The sequence below is a fragment of the Tachypleus tridentatus genome, chromosome 7 (genome assembly GCF_004210375.1).
Source record: "Tachypleus tridentatus isolate NWPU-2018 chromosome 7, ASM421037v1, whole genome shotgun sequence".
In the NCBI taxonomy this organism is placed as follows: domain Eukaryota; kingdom Metazoa; phylum Arthropoda; class Merostomata; order Xiphosura; family Limulidae; genus Tachypleus; species Tachypleus tridentatus.
The window spans coordinates 76,925,873-76,939,017 of record NC_134831.1 but is presented as its reverse complement, the minus strand read 5'-3'; the positions used below and the strand labels follow the sequence as shown (position 1 = coordinate 76,939,017).

General features: G+C 29.5%; 1 protein-coding gene across 2 annotated transcripts in view; it reads left to right on the top strand.

Annotated features, from left to right (window-relative positions):
* Positions 1 to 13,145, top strand: part of nop5 (nop5 ribonucleoprotein) — a 37,295-nt gene that overhangs the window by 17,404 nt on the left and 6,746 nt on the right. For both annotated transcript variants that reach the window (XM_076512576.1, XM_076512579.1), the window contains exons 8-13: positions 1,889 to 2,034; positions 5,683 to 5,809; positions 6,630 to 6,793; positions 7,146 to 7,280; positions 8,354 to 8,415; positions 11,642 to 11,802. In XM_076512576.1, the coding sequence (XP_076368691.1) occupies positions 1,889 to 2,034; positions 5,683 to 5,809; positions 6,630 to 6,793; positions 7,146 to 7,280; positions 8,354 to 8,415; positions 11,642 to 11,802 (795 nt within the window). The remainder of the gene's footprint in view (positions 1 to 1,888; positions 2,035 to 5,682; positions 5,810 to 6,629; positions 6,794 to 7,145; positions 7,281 to 8,353; positions 8,416 to 11,641; positions 11,803 to 13,145) is intronic.

Below are 13,145 nucleotides of genomic sequence, written 5' to 3'. Positions count from 1 at the left end.
TAAAAAAATGTTCCATTTAGGAATAGGAAAGTATCTTTCAAAAAGTTTTTTTAATTATATCAATACTTTGACTACACCTAACTGTGACATTTTCAAAAGTGTATTACAGCATTATTAACTCCTTTAGTATGAGTTCAATCCTTGGGATTGACCTCATAACTATTTTGTGCTTGTTATAGTTTTCATGCTATAACTTTTAAATTATTAAGTGTACGTTTCCAAAATTTGGTAGATTATTAATAATTTCATGAGCAAAATATCATATTTTTTATTAAGTCTTAAGGTTTGTTAAACAATGTTTTTTCTTCCCTTTTTTTCATATGTTGCCTATACAATTGTAAAGTAATTTTCATTATAAGATTAAAAATACTTTTGAGCATAAGAAAATTTTCAAATTTCACATGCAAAATATCTATAATATCCAGATAGTATTATCAGACATTTCCTAAGATAAAATCTAATTTTGTTATTCTCACTAACATATCTCTGTGTGGGTTCAGTCAATTTGAGCAGTTTTGTAACCACCATGCAAAGTTAGAAAATGTACATAAATTATGCTCTTTTTGTTCTAGAATGATTACAGATTATAAAATGAAAATATATATTTAGACTAAATAGCTTAAATCTCATAACTTTATACATTTTATATTGATCTGTCATTTTTATTATATTGACACTTCAGTTGTGCCAGAAATTACAAGGATGTGATGCACGTGCACTTGTGTTTCAGTATCCAATAATATAACACTGACCTTCAGTTTTTATAAAGTGACCTTTGCTGTGTTTTAATAGACTAATATTTGGTAAAATACACTCATATTTTGGGTATTATAAACTGTATATGTGTATAAATTATTACTATTTACTCTTAAACAAGTTTTTCTTAAAACATAGAACATTAAATAAAGAACTAAAACAAACGATTAGCTTTCTTAGTTACAACCTTTGTGCTCATTGCTGCTTGTCTTAGCTTCCTAAGCCTTAATAAAATTTAAATATGGAGAATGTGAAAAGAAATAATTTATTTTAGGTTTTATACATACAATTTGAAAAACCAAAAAATCATAAATAAGCACATTGATACCATATAATTAGTTAAGTTTAATAACTAAGCTGTGTTTGCATCTAAAAAAAAATATTAAATTGCTAACAGACTAAAGATTCATTTTACTGGCTCAAAGGTTCTCAAAGAAAATGAGAAGATGCTGTTATGTATGAAAATGGTTGAGAAAATCTTACTATAGTATATAAGACTGTTTTGAAAAAATGCAAACAGGTGAACAGACTACCGTTTTGGTTCAGTACATAAGCCATACCTCAGCAAAATAAAAGGAATGAGATTATTTTATTTTATTTCTCATCAGTATTGATAATTTGATAACTATAGATTTAGTATTTTGACATCACAAACATCTAATTTGAATGAGTGCTGCATTCAACACATCACGACATGACACACAAAAATTGTTAAGTGGATTTAATATTTACTTTCAAACTAAGAAGTTAAATAATACATAATATTAAAAATTGAATAATAATCTATAGTTTGATATCAAACTTAAGGAGATAAATTCATAAAATAATAGTTCAATAAAATTTTCAAAGCAAGTAAACAAATACAACTTGGCCTTTGACCTATAACCTGTTTGAAAAGGGTTAAAGCTTGAAATTTTCCTTTGTTGTTGGTATATTCAGTTGTGAGAACCATTGAAAGTTCTTCAGATTTTTTTTCTTTAAATATAAATTCAACTGATATATATAAGTTTTGAAATAAAAGTATAATTACATTTTTCAAGTACATTTTTGAAGGTGTGAGTGTATGCTCAAAGTGATTTGAACATCCAGCAGTCTGGAGATGAATAAGTATCAGTAACATTTTTCACTTCAGGATTGAGGAGTAATGCTGCTGGGTGTGATATGTCTGAGTTTCTTCCTGAGGAGTTGGAAGAAAAGGTAAAGGAGATTGCTGAGGTTTCCATGGGTACAGAGGTGACAGAAGAAGACATTTTGAACATCAAGCATCTTTGTAATGAGGTATGTTTAGGGAAGTAGTAGAAAATTAACCATTGTTTAAAAACTACTAATTTCTACTTTAATACCTCATTAAATTAGATTAATTTTTATTTATCTTTAGTTTGTAATTTTAGACACTGTTGTCAGATTCTTGTAATATATTAATTTGCTAGCAGTTTTGCTATTTTATTAAATGTATTGAAATATATTTGTGTTCATGATTAATAATGTGTAATGGTTCATTCAATCCCATGAGTCTTCAGGATAATATTTTTGAAAGTTTGATAATGAAACAATAAGTCACTCTTAAATTTTAACAGGAATGTTACAGAAACAATAGGTCACTAAGATTTTAACAGAAGTGTTGCAAGAATTTCAGTAATAACTTTCAGTTATTTCAGTCATGTTGAGACAGCTTTGAAACATATGACAGTGTATTCATGTGTATGTATATTATGTATATTGAGACTAAAGTCTGGCTTTTCTGACAATACAAGCAAATACAACAATAACCAGAAAAATTCCTGCAATTAGAGCAAGCCTGGTTTCTCAGGATTTTCTCATTGATTACACAAGCCTGTGAATTTAAACTTTGTAAAAGTTGTTTTGGTTTTCATAAGAGATTTCTATAATTCAGCTGTTCTTTCCAAAATAATATTAATTTTTCTATCACGTAAGAATTGCTTATAAGTTACGAAAGAAAAATCTTGTTTGAATCATATAATTATTTCATTTACCACAATACATATTTTTAATTATTGAGAGTGTTTACAAATACAAATAAACTGAAGAAAAGGGAAGAACATCGATGTCAAATGACATCCTCATTCATCCTGATTTTTGTGTGTGTGTGTGAAATATACATTTTTTTATCTCAAAACTGTCTTGATCTTTTATTTATTACATCTGGAGCATCTTGTTTCAATGATCAGCAGTAATTAGCTGTCATGTTAATGTTCCACCTTCCCTGATGTCTTGATTACAACTTTCCTCTTGGTTTTTGTAGATGGTACCAAGATTTTCAGAAAAGTAGTTAACGTGTGAGCGTAAGAAGTGAACTTTCAAGCTTGTATTACTACCCAGCTCTTTGGATTTATCAAGCATATCATTGACAATATTTTCATAATTTGGGTCCTTGTTTTCTAAACATTTGCTAATAACATCTTTAAAGGTAGTCCACACTTCTTTTTCAACTTTTGTCATTGTCCTTTCAAACTGTTCATTTGAAGTCTATTACCTAATCTGTAGGTTAACAAAAATCTCTTTTAAGTTTATTTTCTGAAAGAACTGGGAACTGCTGACATAGATACTTGAAACAGTTGCCATTTCTATCTAAGGCCTTCACAAAGTGCTTCATCAAGCCCAGTTTTATCTGAAGTGTAGGTAATAGGATTTTCTTTGTGTCAACAAGACTCATATTCAGAGTTTTTTGGTTCTGTATCTGGTTGACTCTGTGACCATAATTTCTTTATCCAATACTGATTTTGTGCTCTGCTATCCCATTCACACCTATGAAAACTTTGTATAACTGGTTTGTTTACCAATCTACATACCAAGGACTTTTGCTTAAAAACTGTGAAGATTTAATTAACTGATGAAAGACTACCTTGGAAAAGGTCATATATTATATAGTGATAGTTGTTATACAAGTCCAGAAATATGCAACTTTCTTTTTGAAAACAAGATTGGTTTTGAGGAATAGTTAGAACTAATTGGATCAATGTGCCTAAATTTGCACTTCTGAAGAAGGGAGATAGTTGAGACCAATAAGCAAGGGAATATTTTCACACTTCAATGGAAAGACAAACATCCTGTTACTTTGCTTAATACAGTACATAAAGGTGAAATAAAATACAATGGAAAGGATGATTACAAAACTAAACAGCCAATAACCAAACCTGATATAGTTCTAGATTATACTATCAATATAAGGCAAGTTGACAAATTGCAAACATTGACTGCCTTCGTAAATGTGTGAAGAGGTACAAGAGGCTTTTTTATCACCTAATTGATATCTCAATTCTGAATTCTTATAACATGTATCTAGTAAACACTGGCAAGAAGTCTTCATTTAGGCAGTTCAGTTAGTGTAATTTACCAATTATTGGAAAGGTAACAACATTTCCCAGGAAGACATGACCTTACTGTTTCTGATAGCCTTGTTGGAAAAGAAGCATTTTCTCAGCACTTTTTAGAAAACATTTCATTCTTAGGATCTAGAAAAAGTGGACCAAGATAATGTCACGTATGTATGCATACAACAACAAAAAAGAAAAAAAGTGAAAAGATGGTGACTACCTGGTCTACAGAGTGTAGAGTACCACTGTGTATTGGAGAATGTTTTCATGATTTTCAGACCTTGAAAATATTTTAACTTGTGATAAATAAGTCTATTATTCCTTTCTTTTTATGTTTTTTAAACTTTGTTTTGTTTTACCTTAATTTCCTGATATGAATTTTACTAAATTTGCTTTCATTTAACTTTTTACCAGATGTTTGTCACAGATAGCCTAGCTGCTTTGTGCCAGAAAACACCAAATTAGTTAACCAACTAAATCTTCACAGTAGCCAACCATGTTCTTTGTATTTGACCTTACCAAGAAAAAGCTTCAAATTTTTGTACGTGGTGAACCAAATGAGCAATATGAATATACGCAAAAATGTTACCATTGTTGAAGAGAACACCTTTTAGACTTCTTTTGGAGGAATCAGTGAACATTTGCCACCCCTTTGTTTGGTTCATAGGTTTCAACTCCTAACATTGGTATTAATACAGAATTATTGTTTAAACAAACCAGTGAACCTTCTTGCAAAAGAGTATGGTATAAATGTTTTATCACAATTTCTATACCAGTAAAATAACATTCTTGGAGAAAGTAAGTCCTTGGCCCGAAGTCTGGACACCAAGATCTCTGAAAAATCCTTTGAAAGGCTCAAATCTCTCACCAAATTATTAAATTCACCTGACTTGAAAAGTTTTGGTTCACCAGATGTTTCAGATTAAAAACAGCCCCTGTCATCAGTTAGTTCTATTGACTTCAGAATCAGATGAAACTGTATCAAGAATCTCCAGTGGAGTGGATACAGGTATATCAGTCTTGTGAGCAACTGGTCTTGTAGCAGATTGAAGGTCTGGATAAGAAATATCATTTTCATTTTGAGTGTTATAGCATTGCACATTTTATGAGTAAAAATAGCAGTCATATCCAAGGTCTCTAGGTTAGCACCAAACCATTGGAATTCCAAAAGCCAGACTTTTTTACCTAAATTTCAATGTCTCAACTCTGACACAAACAGTGCAAACTTTGTGGAGAGCCCATGATTTATCTTTATCCCTGAGTTTTATTCTAAAATATGCTTAATTATACTCTTGATGAATTCTGTGGTTTTGCTTTTGTTTCTTTACCACAAATATAACAGAGTATGTTTGAGCCATTGAAAAGAAAAAAAAAAAATGTCAAAGTGCATACATAAACAAATATCCAGAAATAACACACTGTGTGATCTGTTAACCATGTATATACTAGTGGTGTGTTTCTTGTTGGTTCCAGAGGAATTTATAACTGCTGGTTGCATCATAGAATGCTTGCAAATATTGTAGTATTGAGGAGTTTAAGATTACTAATCTCATTTCTATGAATGTTTAATAAGATGAATGTTATGCTTTAGGTGCTGGAAATGCAGAACTACAGAACACAGCTTTATGAGTATCTAAAGAACAGAATGATGGCTATTGCCCCAAATCTGACCGTGTTGGTTGGTGAGTTGGTTGGAGCTAGACTTATAGCACATGCAGGTAATTTCTTTTCTTTCAGATAAGTGTTTTAAGATGTGCTTATTTACATTATTCCTGCACATCAGAATCATTAAGTCTTGTAACCTTGCTAAGTTTGTTTCAGAATTTAGAATGTTGTTAAGAGAATCAAACTTCAGTGAGCTTAGTTTACTAATGATTTAGAATTGTAACATGGAAATTTTAAGTAACAAAAATCTTTATTTTTTAACTTTAAAAAAAAATATTTGCTTAACACGTCATTTTCATAAAAGCTTACTTTTAAACATTTAAAATTAGACAAATATTTAGAATATTCTTTATTCACTAATTCTTGGCCTATGATGTAGAAACTTCTGGACCTGAAAAATTTCAAGTGATGGTTGTCCTTCGTCACTACCACTGAGGCTCTTTTTATGTGGTTGATAGTGCTTTGATAATTTTTTACTGTACTTTGTCCAAATAAATAAATAAACTTGTGGCTTTAAGTTATTCAGTAGCTTAGTTGTTTTACTAAACGTTTTCAAAGATAGAAGAAAATTTAAAACTTATGAATCTATACTTAGAACTTAAATATTACAATATCTTTTTATTTCTGTCTATTTCTGATTTAAGAAGATAATCTGTTTTGCAAAAAAAAAAAAGTTAGATTTACTGCAAAATATCAGAAAGTCAGATTCTTCCTACACTGTGTGAGCAGATGAAGAACTAGATGATATGTAAATAGTAAACTTCTTGAAATATTCACAATGTGTATAATTAGCTAGTTGTACTATAGCTTGTGTATGTTACTGTTTTACTCTTGTAATTATTATGATGTTTTTGGTAACTTTTTCCCTGTCAGGTTCACTATTAAACTTGGCCAAACACCCTGCATCTACTGTACAGATTCTTGGAGCAGAAAAAGCCTTCTTCCGGGCAATTAAAACTAAACATGATACACCTAAGTATGGGTTGATCTATCATGCTCAGCTCATTGGTCAGAGTAACCCAAAACTTAAAGGAAAGGTGAGTGGAGAAAGTAAAGTCATAAGTGTGGGTTGATTTAAAACTCTGGCTAATTATGCACAGTAACTTAAAACTGAAGAAAGTTCAATAAACATGTGGGTTATTCTACTATAGTTGATTGACCATAGAGTATTCATCCAGTAAGAGATGAAAAGGATGTATGCATACAGATATTTTGTGTGCATGTGAACATGGTGGTGGTTTTTTATTTTTACATCTTGACACAGTGTAAAAATTATCATTTTTTTCTAAATCAAATGTGTATTGTTGGTGTTTCTTGTTTAAGAATAAGTATCAAAACATCTAGGGCTTTCTATTAGAAAGTAATACAGTAGTTATTTTTTATGCACAGATGTCAAGAATGTTAGCGGCAAAGGCATCTCTAGCCACTCGTGTCGATGCTTTGGGTGAAGATGGAAGTCAAGAGCTTGGAATAGAACATAGAGCAAAGTTAGAAACTCGCCTGAAACAGCTCGAAGAAGGAAGTGTACGTAATTGTCCACAGTGTCATGTCCTTCTGTTGTTATTTCTAACATTTAAATTTCCAACAAATTAGTCTCGTTTTTTAGAAATGTGTTATCAACAGTTGGATAAGCTTTGAAGAGAAATTTAACAAAATGTTGTGTGAAAAAGGATTTTTGTTTCTGTGTGTATGTTTTCTCGATCAAACCAAGAAAAAATATTAAAAATATATTTTAGTAAAAGTAAAGCATACTTTTACATTGGTGCAAAAAATTTTGCAGTGTTGTTCTTCCATCTGTTTTCCCATCTAATTGTAATTGCATTAAAAAGTAATACAGTTTAACTGCATGTTTTCTGTTTGTGTGAATTATATAATGAGGTTAAGACATTTTATGAGAAAACAAACAAACTCTGACTTGAACCAGAAATCCAATATTTTAAAAGTAAAAGTTTTGTCTTCAAGTTTTGCTGTGTTTGAGATTTAATAGTGGGTTATTTGTTTTGATGATATGAACTCCCAGATTTTGTTAGATATTTAACTTTTAATGAGCTTGAAATATTAATAACAAAGTTTGTGAAAGAGTTAGGATGGCATTGGTTTAATATTTTTTATTTATATGCACCTTTGAGGAAAATATATTACACGTAGCAGTTACAAAAGTTTTTTCTTAATGTAAACTAATATACAGACAAAACAAGGATATAACAGTGATAGTTCAGTTAAGGTATGATATAGCTATCCATAGTAGTATTAGTAAATAAATGTATTTTGTTGTATTAACACTTAAAATGTGTTATGTGATACCACTAGAACTATGGTCAGTAAAGTTAATATCAGTAGACCTATTATAATTTAGAAAAGTACTTTACTGTGTTTGTAATTGTAATAATAATGTTTTTCTGCAAGTTCATTATACTAGTACTTTTCGTATTGACATCATGATTTTGATAAAATGTTAAGATGTAAACATAATTTAACTTCAGAACTGAAGCTTAAAAAGAGAAAAAAAGGGTAACTTCTTTATTTTCTTTAAATTTATATTTTTAGTTGTTTTAAACATAATTTTCTTGACTTTGTGTTTTAATTTTATTTCACAGTTTAGGAAAATAAGTGGTACAGGAAAAGCCAGAGCTAAGTGGGAAAAGTATGAAAGTAAAAGGTCAGTGTTAAAATGTTACTTTTGTTATTTGTGTTGATATCTTGGTCAGTGTTAAAATGTTACTTTTGTTATTTGTGTTGATATCTTGGTCAGTGTTAAAATGTTACTTTTGTTATTTGTGTTGATATCTTGCTGCTGTTTACTTGTGTATAGATTATTGACACAAATCACAATTTAATTACATGAAAATTATAACAGAAAATGTTTCTTACAATGCTTTTACCCTTAAAAGTTAAACCTCCTGTTTCTCTGAAAAATAGAATATGACTTGATTAGAATTATAGAAGCTTTAGAGCACTGAGGAAACTAATATGCACACTAGATGAAACTAATAATTTAGCAGCTGAACTCTTTTCATTTCTGGTTTAATAAATTTAGTAGATAATCTATTGTAATTGGGTCGTAATGGGAACCTTAAGTATAATACACTATATAACTACACACTCACCATACTAGTGTGTACTATATTTATTAATTGTTACCAAATTTACATGTGCTAGTGTTGAAGTTTTTCTTTCAAAGATTTTAATTTAATGAGTGGGACAACCTAGTTGTACGAACAGGCTTCTTTGTGTCCTTATATTTTATGGGTTTGTATAGTTATTTTGATGGGTGGATCAGTATATTTAGAATTAAATCTGGAAAATTTAAATTTATATATCACGTAATTTTGTAAATATGAAAATCTATGTGCATGTGTTAAAAAAATGTGTACCTTATATTCAGGTTTAAAACTGATCTTAAGCCTATGTCCTATGAAGAATATTACTTGCTTGATTTTTTCACATTCAATAAATGTCTGTAATATGGAAATATTACTGTTTGTTTTGAAGCATTGAATTTCACTTGTTGAATATTGCACACAATACCATATTTCATTCTGTTTGGAAACCCATTTTTATTTTAAAATATTTTAATGTTTAACTCATTGCTATAAATTGTGTGTTACCTATTTTATAAGTACAATAAATTAGTATTTGAGCCATGTTTTATTTTAAATAAATGCAATATAAAACTATTGTAATTAAAGTATAGACTTGTAAATGACTTATGTTACACTTCACTTTCAAAAGTGTTTATTATTTATTACTGTATTATTTAAAAAAAAAAAAGCTGATCCACAGTGAACATTCATGTTGATTGTTAAGTTATCATGAAAACCAACTTGCATGTTGAGGTTCACTACAGATGCAAAACTATATTTTCAACATATTTTTAATGTATAGGTTTACAGCTCAATAGGGAGTTTTCTGATCATTCTCTTTCACTATGGCAAAGGAAGAAGTTTGAAAGTGATGATGCTAAGTTTGATCATGGTATTTCAAAACTGCACTTTTCTGTCATACTAAAAGATATCTTCCATAAGATGCATTTTTGTTTAATAAATTGAGCTTTTGATACTTGTTCACACTTTGTGGATAGTTGTTTGATATTAGGTCTAAATTGTGTTTTCAGCACTATTGAGGCAGGATGTACAAGTATTAAATACGTCCTGTCTCCCACTGTGCATTATAGACTTTCAGATTGTAAAAAAGTGTAAGAAGCTTGCACTTCTAAGGAGTATCCATGTAGAGACTATTCTTGTGGTACCTCAGATGATACTTTAGGGTCACAGTTCCTCCTTTGTGTGTGTTTATTGGCTCTTGTAATCCTCAAGCTGTCTTTACTACAGCCTATCTCTGTTGCAGTCATATTTAGAAATACATGACATTTAGGGCTAGTAATTGTATGTTGGATCTAACAGTCTTGGAGCTGTCTTTATTACATTATAACATCTCTTACAGCCACATTTAAAAAGATGTAACATTTAGGGCTACTAATTTAACTGAAATTAACGTTACTATTACGGGTGAATCAGTGCATATTCACATTGAATACATTTTCTGTTTGTATTGTCAGCCTTTTTCACATATTTTGCACCTTTAAACATTTGGTATGCTAAGCCAACTGTGTAAAATGGAGATTAAACTTGCCATAAAGTAATGTTTTTTACAATGTTCATTGCACATGTGAACTCCCTAACCCTTAATGAACCATTCCAAATTAGGTTATTTCATTTTCTGTACTTCTACTATGTTTAAGTGTGATTTTGGTGCATATTACAAACAACCTAATGTGTACTTTATTTTGTGCTATTGTATATGATGGATAATGTGCATATATTGAAAGGACGTTTCCAATGCTTTGTAAAACTTCATGTTGCTAAAAGCCATTTTAGCTTTAAATGACACTCTATATAAAATGATTATGAAGTTAATAAAGTTAAAAGATTAAATTTTACTTAGTTGTAAGTTTTTTAGAAAAAAAGTATTTAAACAAACTTTGGAAAAATAATGTATCAATGTTGAAAATGTTGCTAAAAAGGGCTAATCTTGGTATATTGCAATATGTTTTGAATTTCCTTTACAACGATGATAAAAGCATAATTGGTAAGTCTGAAGATGTATCATTTAAATTCAGTGTAAAACACAAGAACTGGTACTAGACCATGTATCTATTTTTTTGCATGTGTTTATGTATTTTAGACATTTGTTTTGATGAAAACCTTTTAGAATTTTCATATTTGTAGAGAGTAAAATATTCTAATTTTGTAAACTTCTTTCAAGAATAATAATTTATCATCAGTAAAATAATTTTTGAAGTTATAAATATGAGAAAGACTTGTTTTCATAAATTTCATGTATACTTGATGCTTAAAGTAAAAGCACAAACAAAATATAACTGTTTAGTTAGGATTAAACACTTAACATTATAAATTTCATTATGAACTTAATTTGTGGGTGAATCTGATCTTGCATCTCCACAAATATAGTTTGCAAATAAAGTTAATATGAAAGCTGGGCAATGAGTTACTTGCCACTCCTGTCAAGATCTCTAAGTTTCATCTTTGCAAATGGCCTTGCAGTGTAAAAGGCCATTAAAAAAAAAAAAAAACACCATTCAGTTACCTTAAACAGTCTAAAAATTGAACAAGAGCTATCTTTGATCTACATTTAATCATGAATCTGAAAATGGTAAATGTAGAAATTTCATGTTTCTTGTGTTATACAACCAGGAATATAGATTTACCATGTAACTTGTGTTTCATGTTATTAATACATCCTTTTTCTTTAGTTTGTTAGTAGAGTTTTGAGCAATGTTAAAACTTTGACTTGATAATAAATATCATTCACTGTGATAAAACCTGACGACTTCTTTCTTTCTTTCTTGCTTTTTTTACCTCTAGTGAGATTTACCAGTACAAACCAGGTTTGGACTCGACAGTCCCAACTATTGGTCAGAAACGAAAGATTGGGGAAATTGGAGCAGATTCTCCTTTTCAGCCTAAAAAAATTAAAGTTGAAGTAAAAGAAGATTCTGGGGAACCTGAAGTTCAAGAGGCAGAGAGTAAGTTAACTTTTCTAACTTTTAGAATTTTGATAATAAATGCAAGTACAAAGTTTTCTCGTAATGTGAGAAATATGAGTAACAAATGTTGAAAACATTGTTGACGAGATTTTTGTAATCATAAAAAAAGCTAGAGATGAGTTTGCACAATTGAAACATGAACTATGTAGTTTTTGTAATTTTCTTCACGAGTTAATATTTGGGCAATTTTGAGTAACTTTCAGTGATCCAGCAAGATTTATAGGAATAAATGTAAATGGCTGATTTACTGATGTTATATAATAATAATCTTATGTTTTCTCCACATGTATTGTTAACAACTTCTGTTATTGACATACAAACTGAGCATTTTTACAAGTCAGATAACTCTGAGTTCTAGGTGATACACCTGTTGTTTGACTTGATAAAATTTCATTGCAAGTAAAACTAGGTAAGATAATTTGAAACTTCAGAATTATCTTCTTCTGATTATGTAGGTTTTCTGCAAATGAAATATTTGTAATTGTATGAATTTTAAGTCTTGAAATTTCAAAGAGATATTTAATTGTGATACAGTTTTTAAGAAATAAAATTGTAGTTTAGTTATTGACTTCTATGTCTTTCTACATTCTTTTAAAATTTCCTATCGAGCTTACATAGAACTTGATGAAAACAAATATTTAAATCCTAAATGTCGGTCGTCCTTCTATTCGGTAGTTCAAAATTAGTGATGGTAGTAGATAGCTTTAGTAGCCTTGTCATAATAAAGACATGTCAAGTAAGTTTGGTGGCAATGGGAATCTTACTTGAGACTCTGAAAGGGCTTGAATTTAAAAAAAAAAGTGTAATTCTAAAATTAAGCTTTTGATACCCCTTGAGTGCAGTATGCAGAGCGCAGATAGCCCATTATATAGCTTTGTACTTAACAAATATGACTTCACTATTTCAATTGTTTGAAATAATCAAAAATAGTAATAATCTGAAATCTTAATTTTGAGGAGCTAATTTATTTTCATTACAATAATTTGATCATGATTTCAAATAATTACTTCACACATCGATAAATTGAAACACAAAGTTTGATTATTGGTTTATTTTTGCGACATTGATTAATGTAATTAGTGCTTACAAATAATTAATTAAATTTCTTAACTATACTGTCAAAGTTTTTGCTTTATAAAACTAAATTTTATCTTTGTTTTGAGTTGAAAAATAACTTTTTTATCATGAAAAAATTATAAGCAAGCCACTTTTTTTGTTTTTAATTTTTCACTAGAAACTTAATCCAGTATGTAGTTTCCAAGTTTATTGGATCATATTTCACAAAAGGTGTTGTATAGGAAGGTAAAATTGTTAAGAATCAT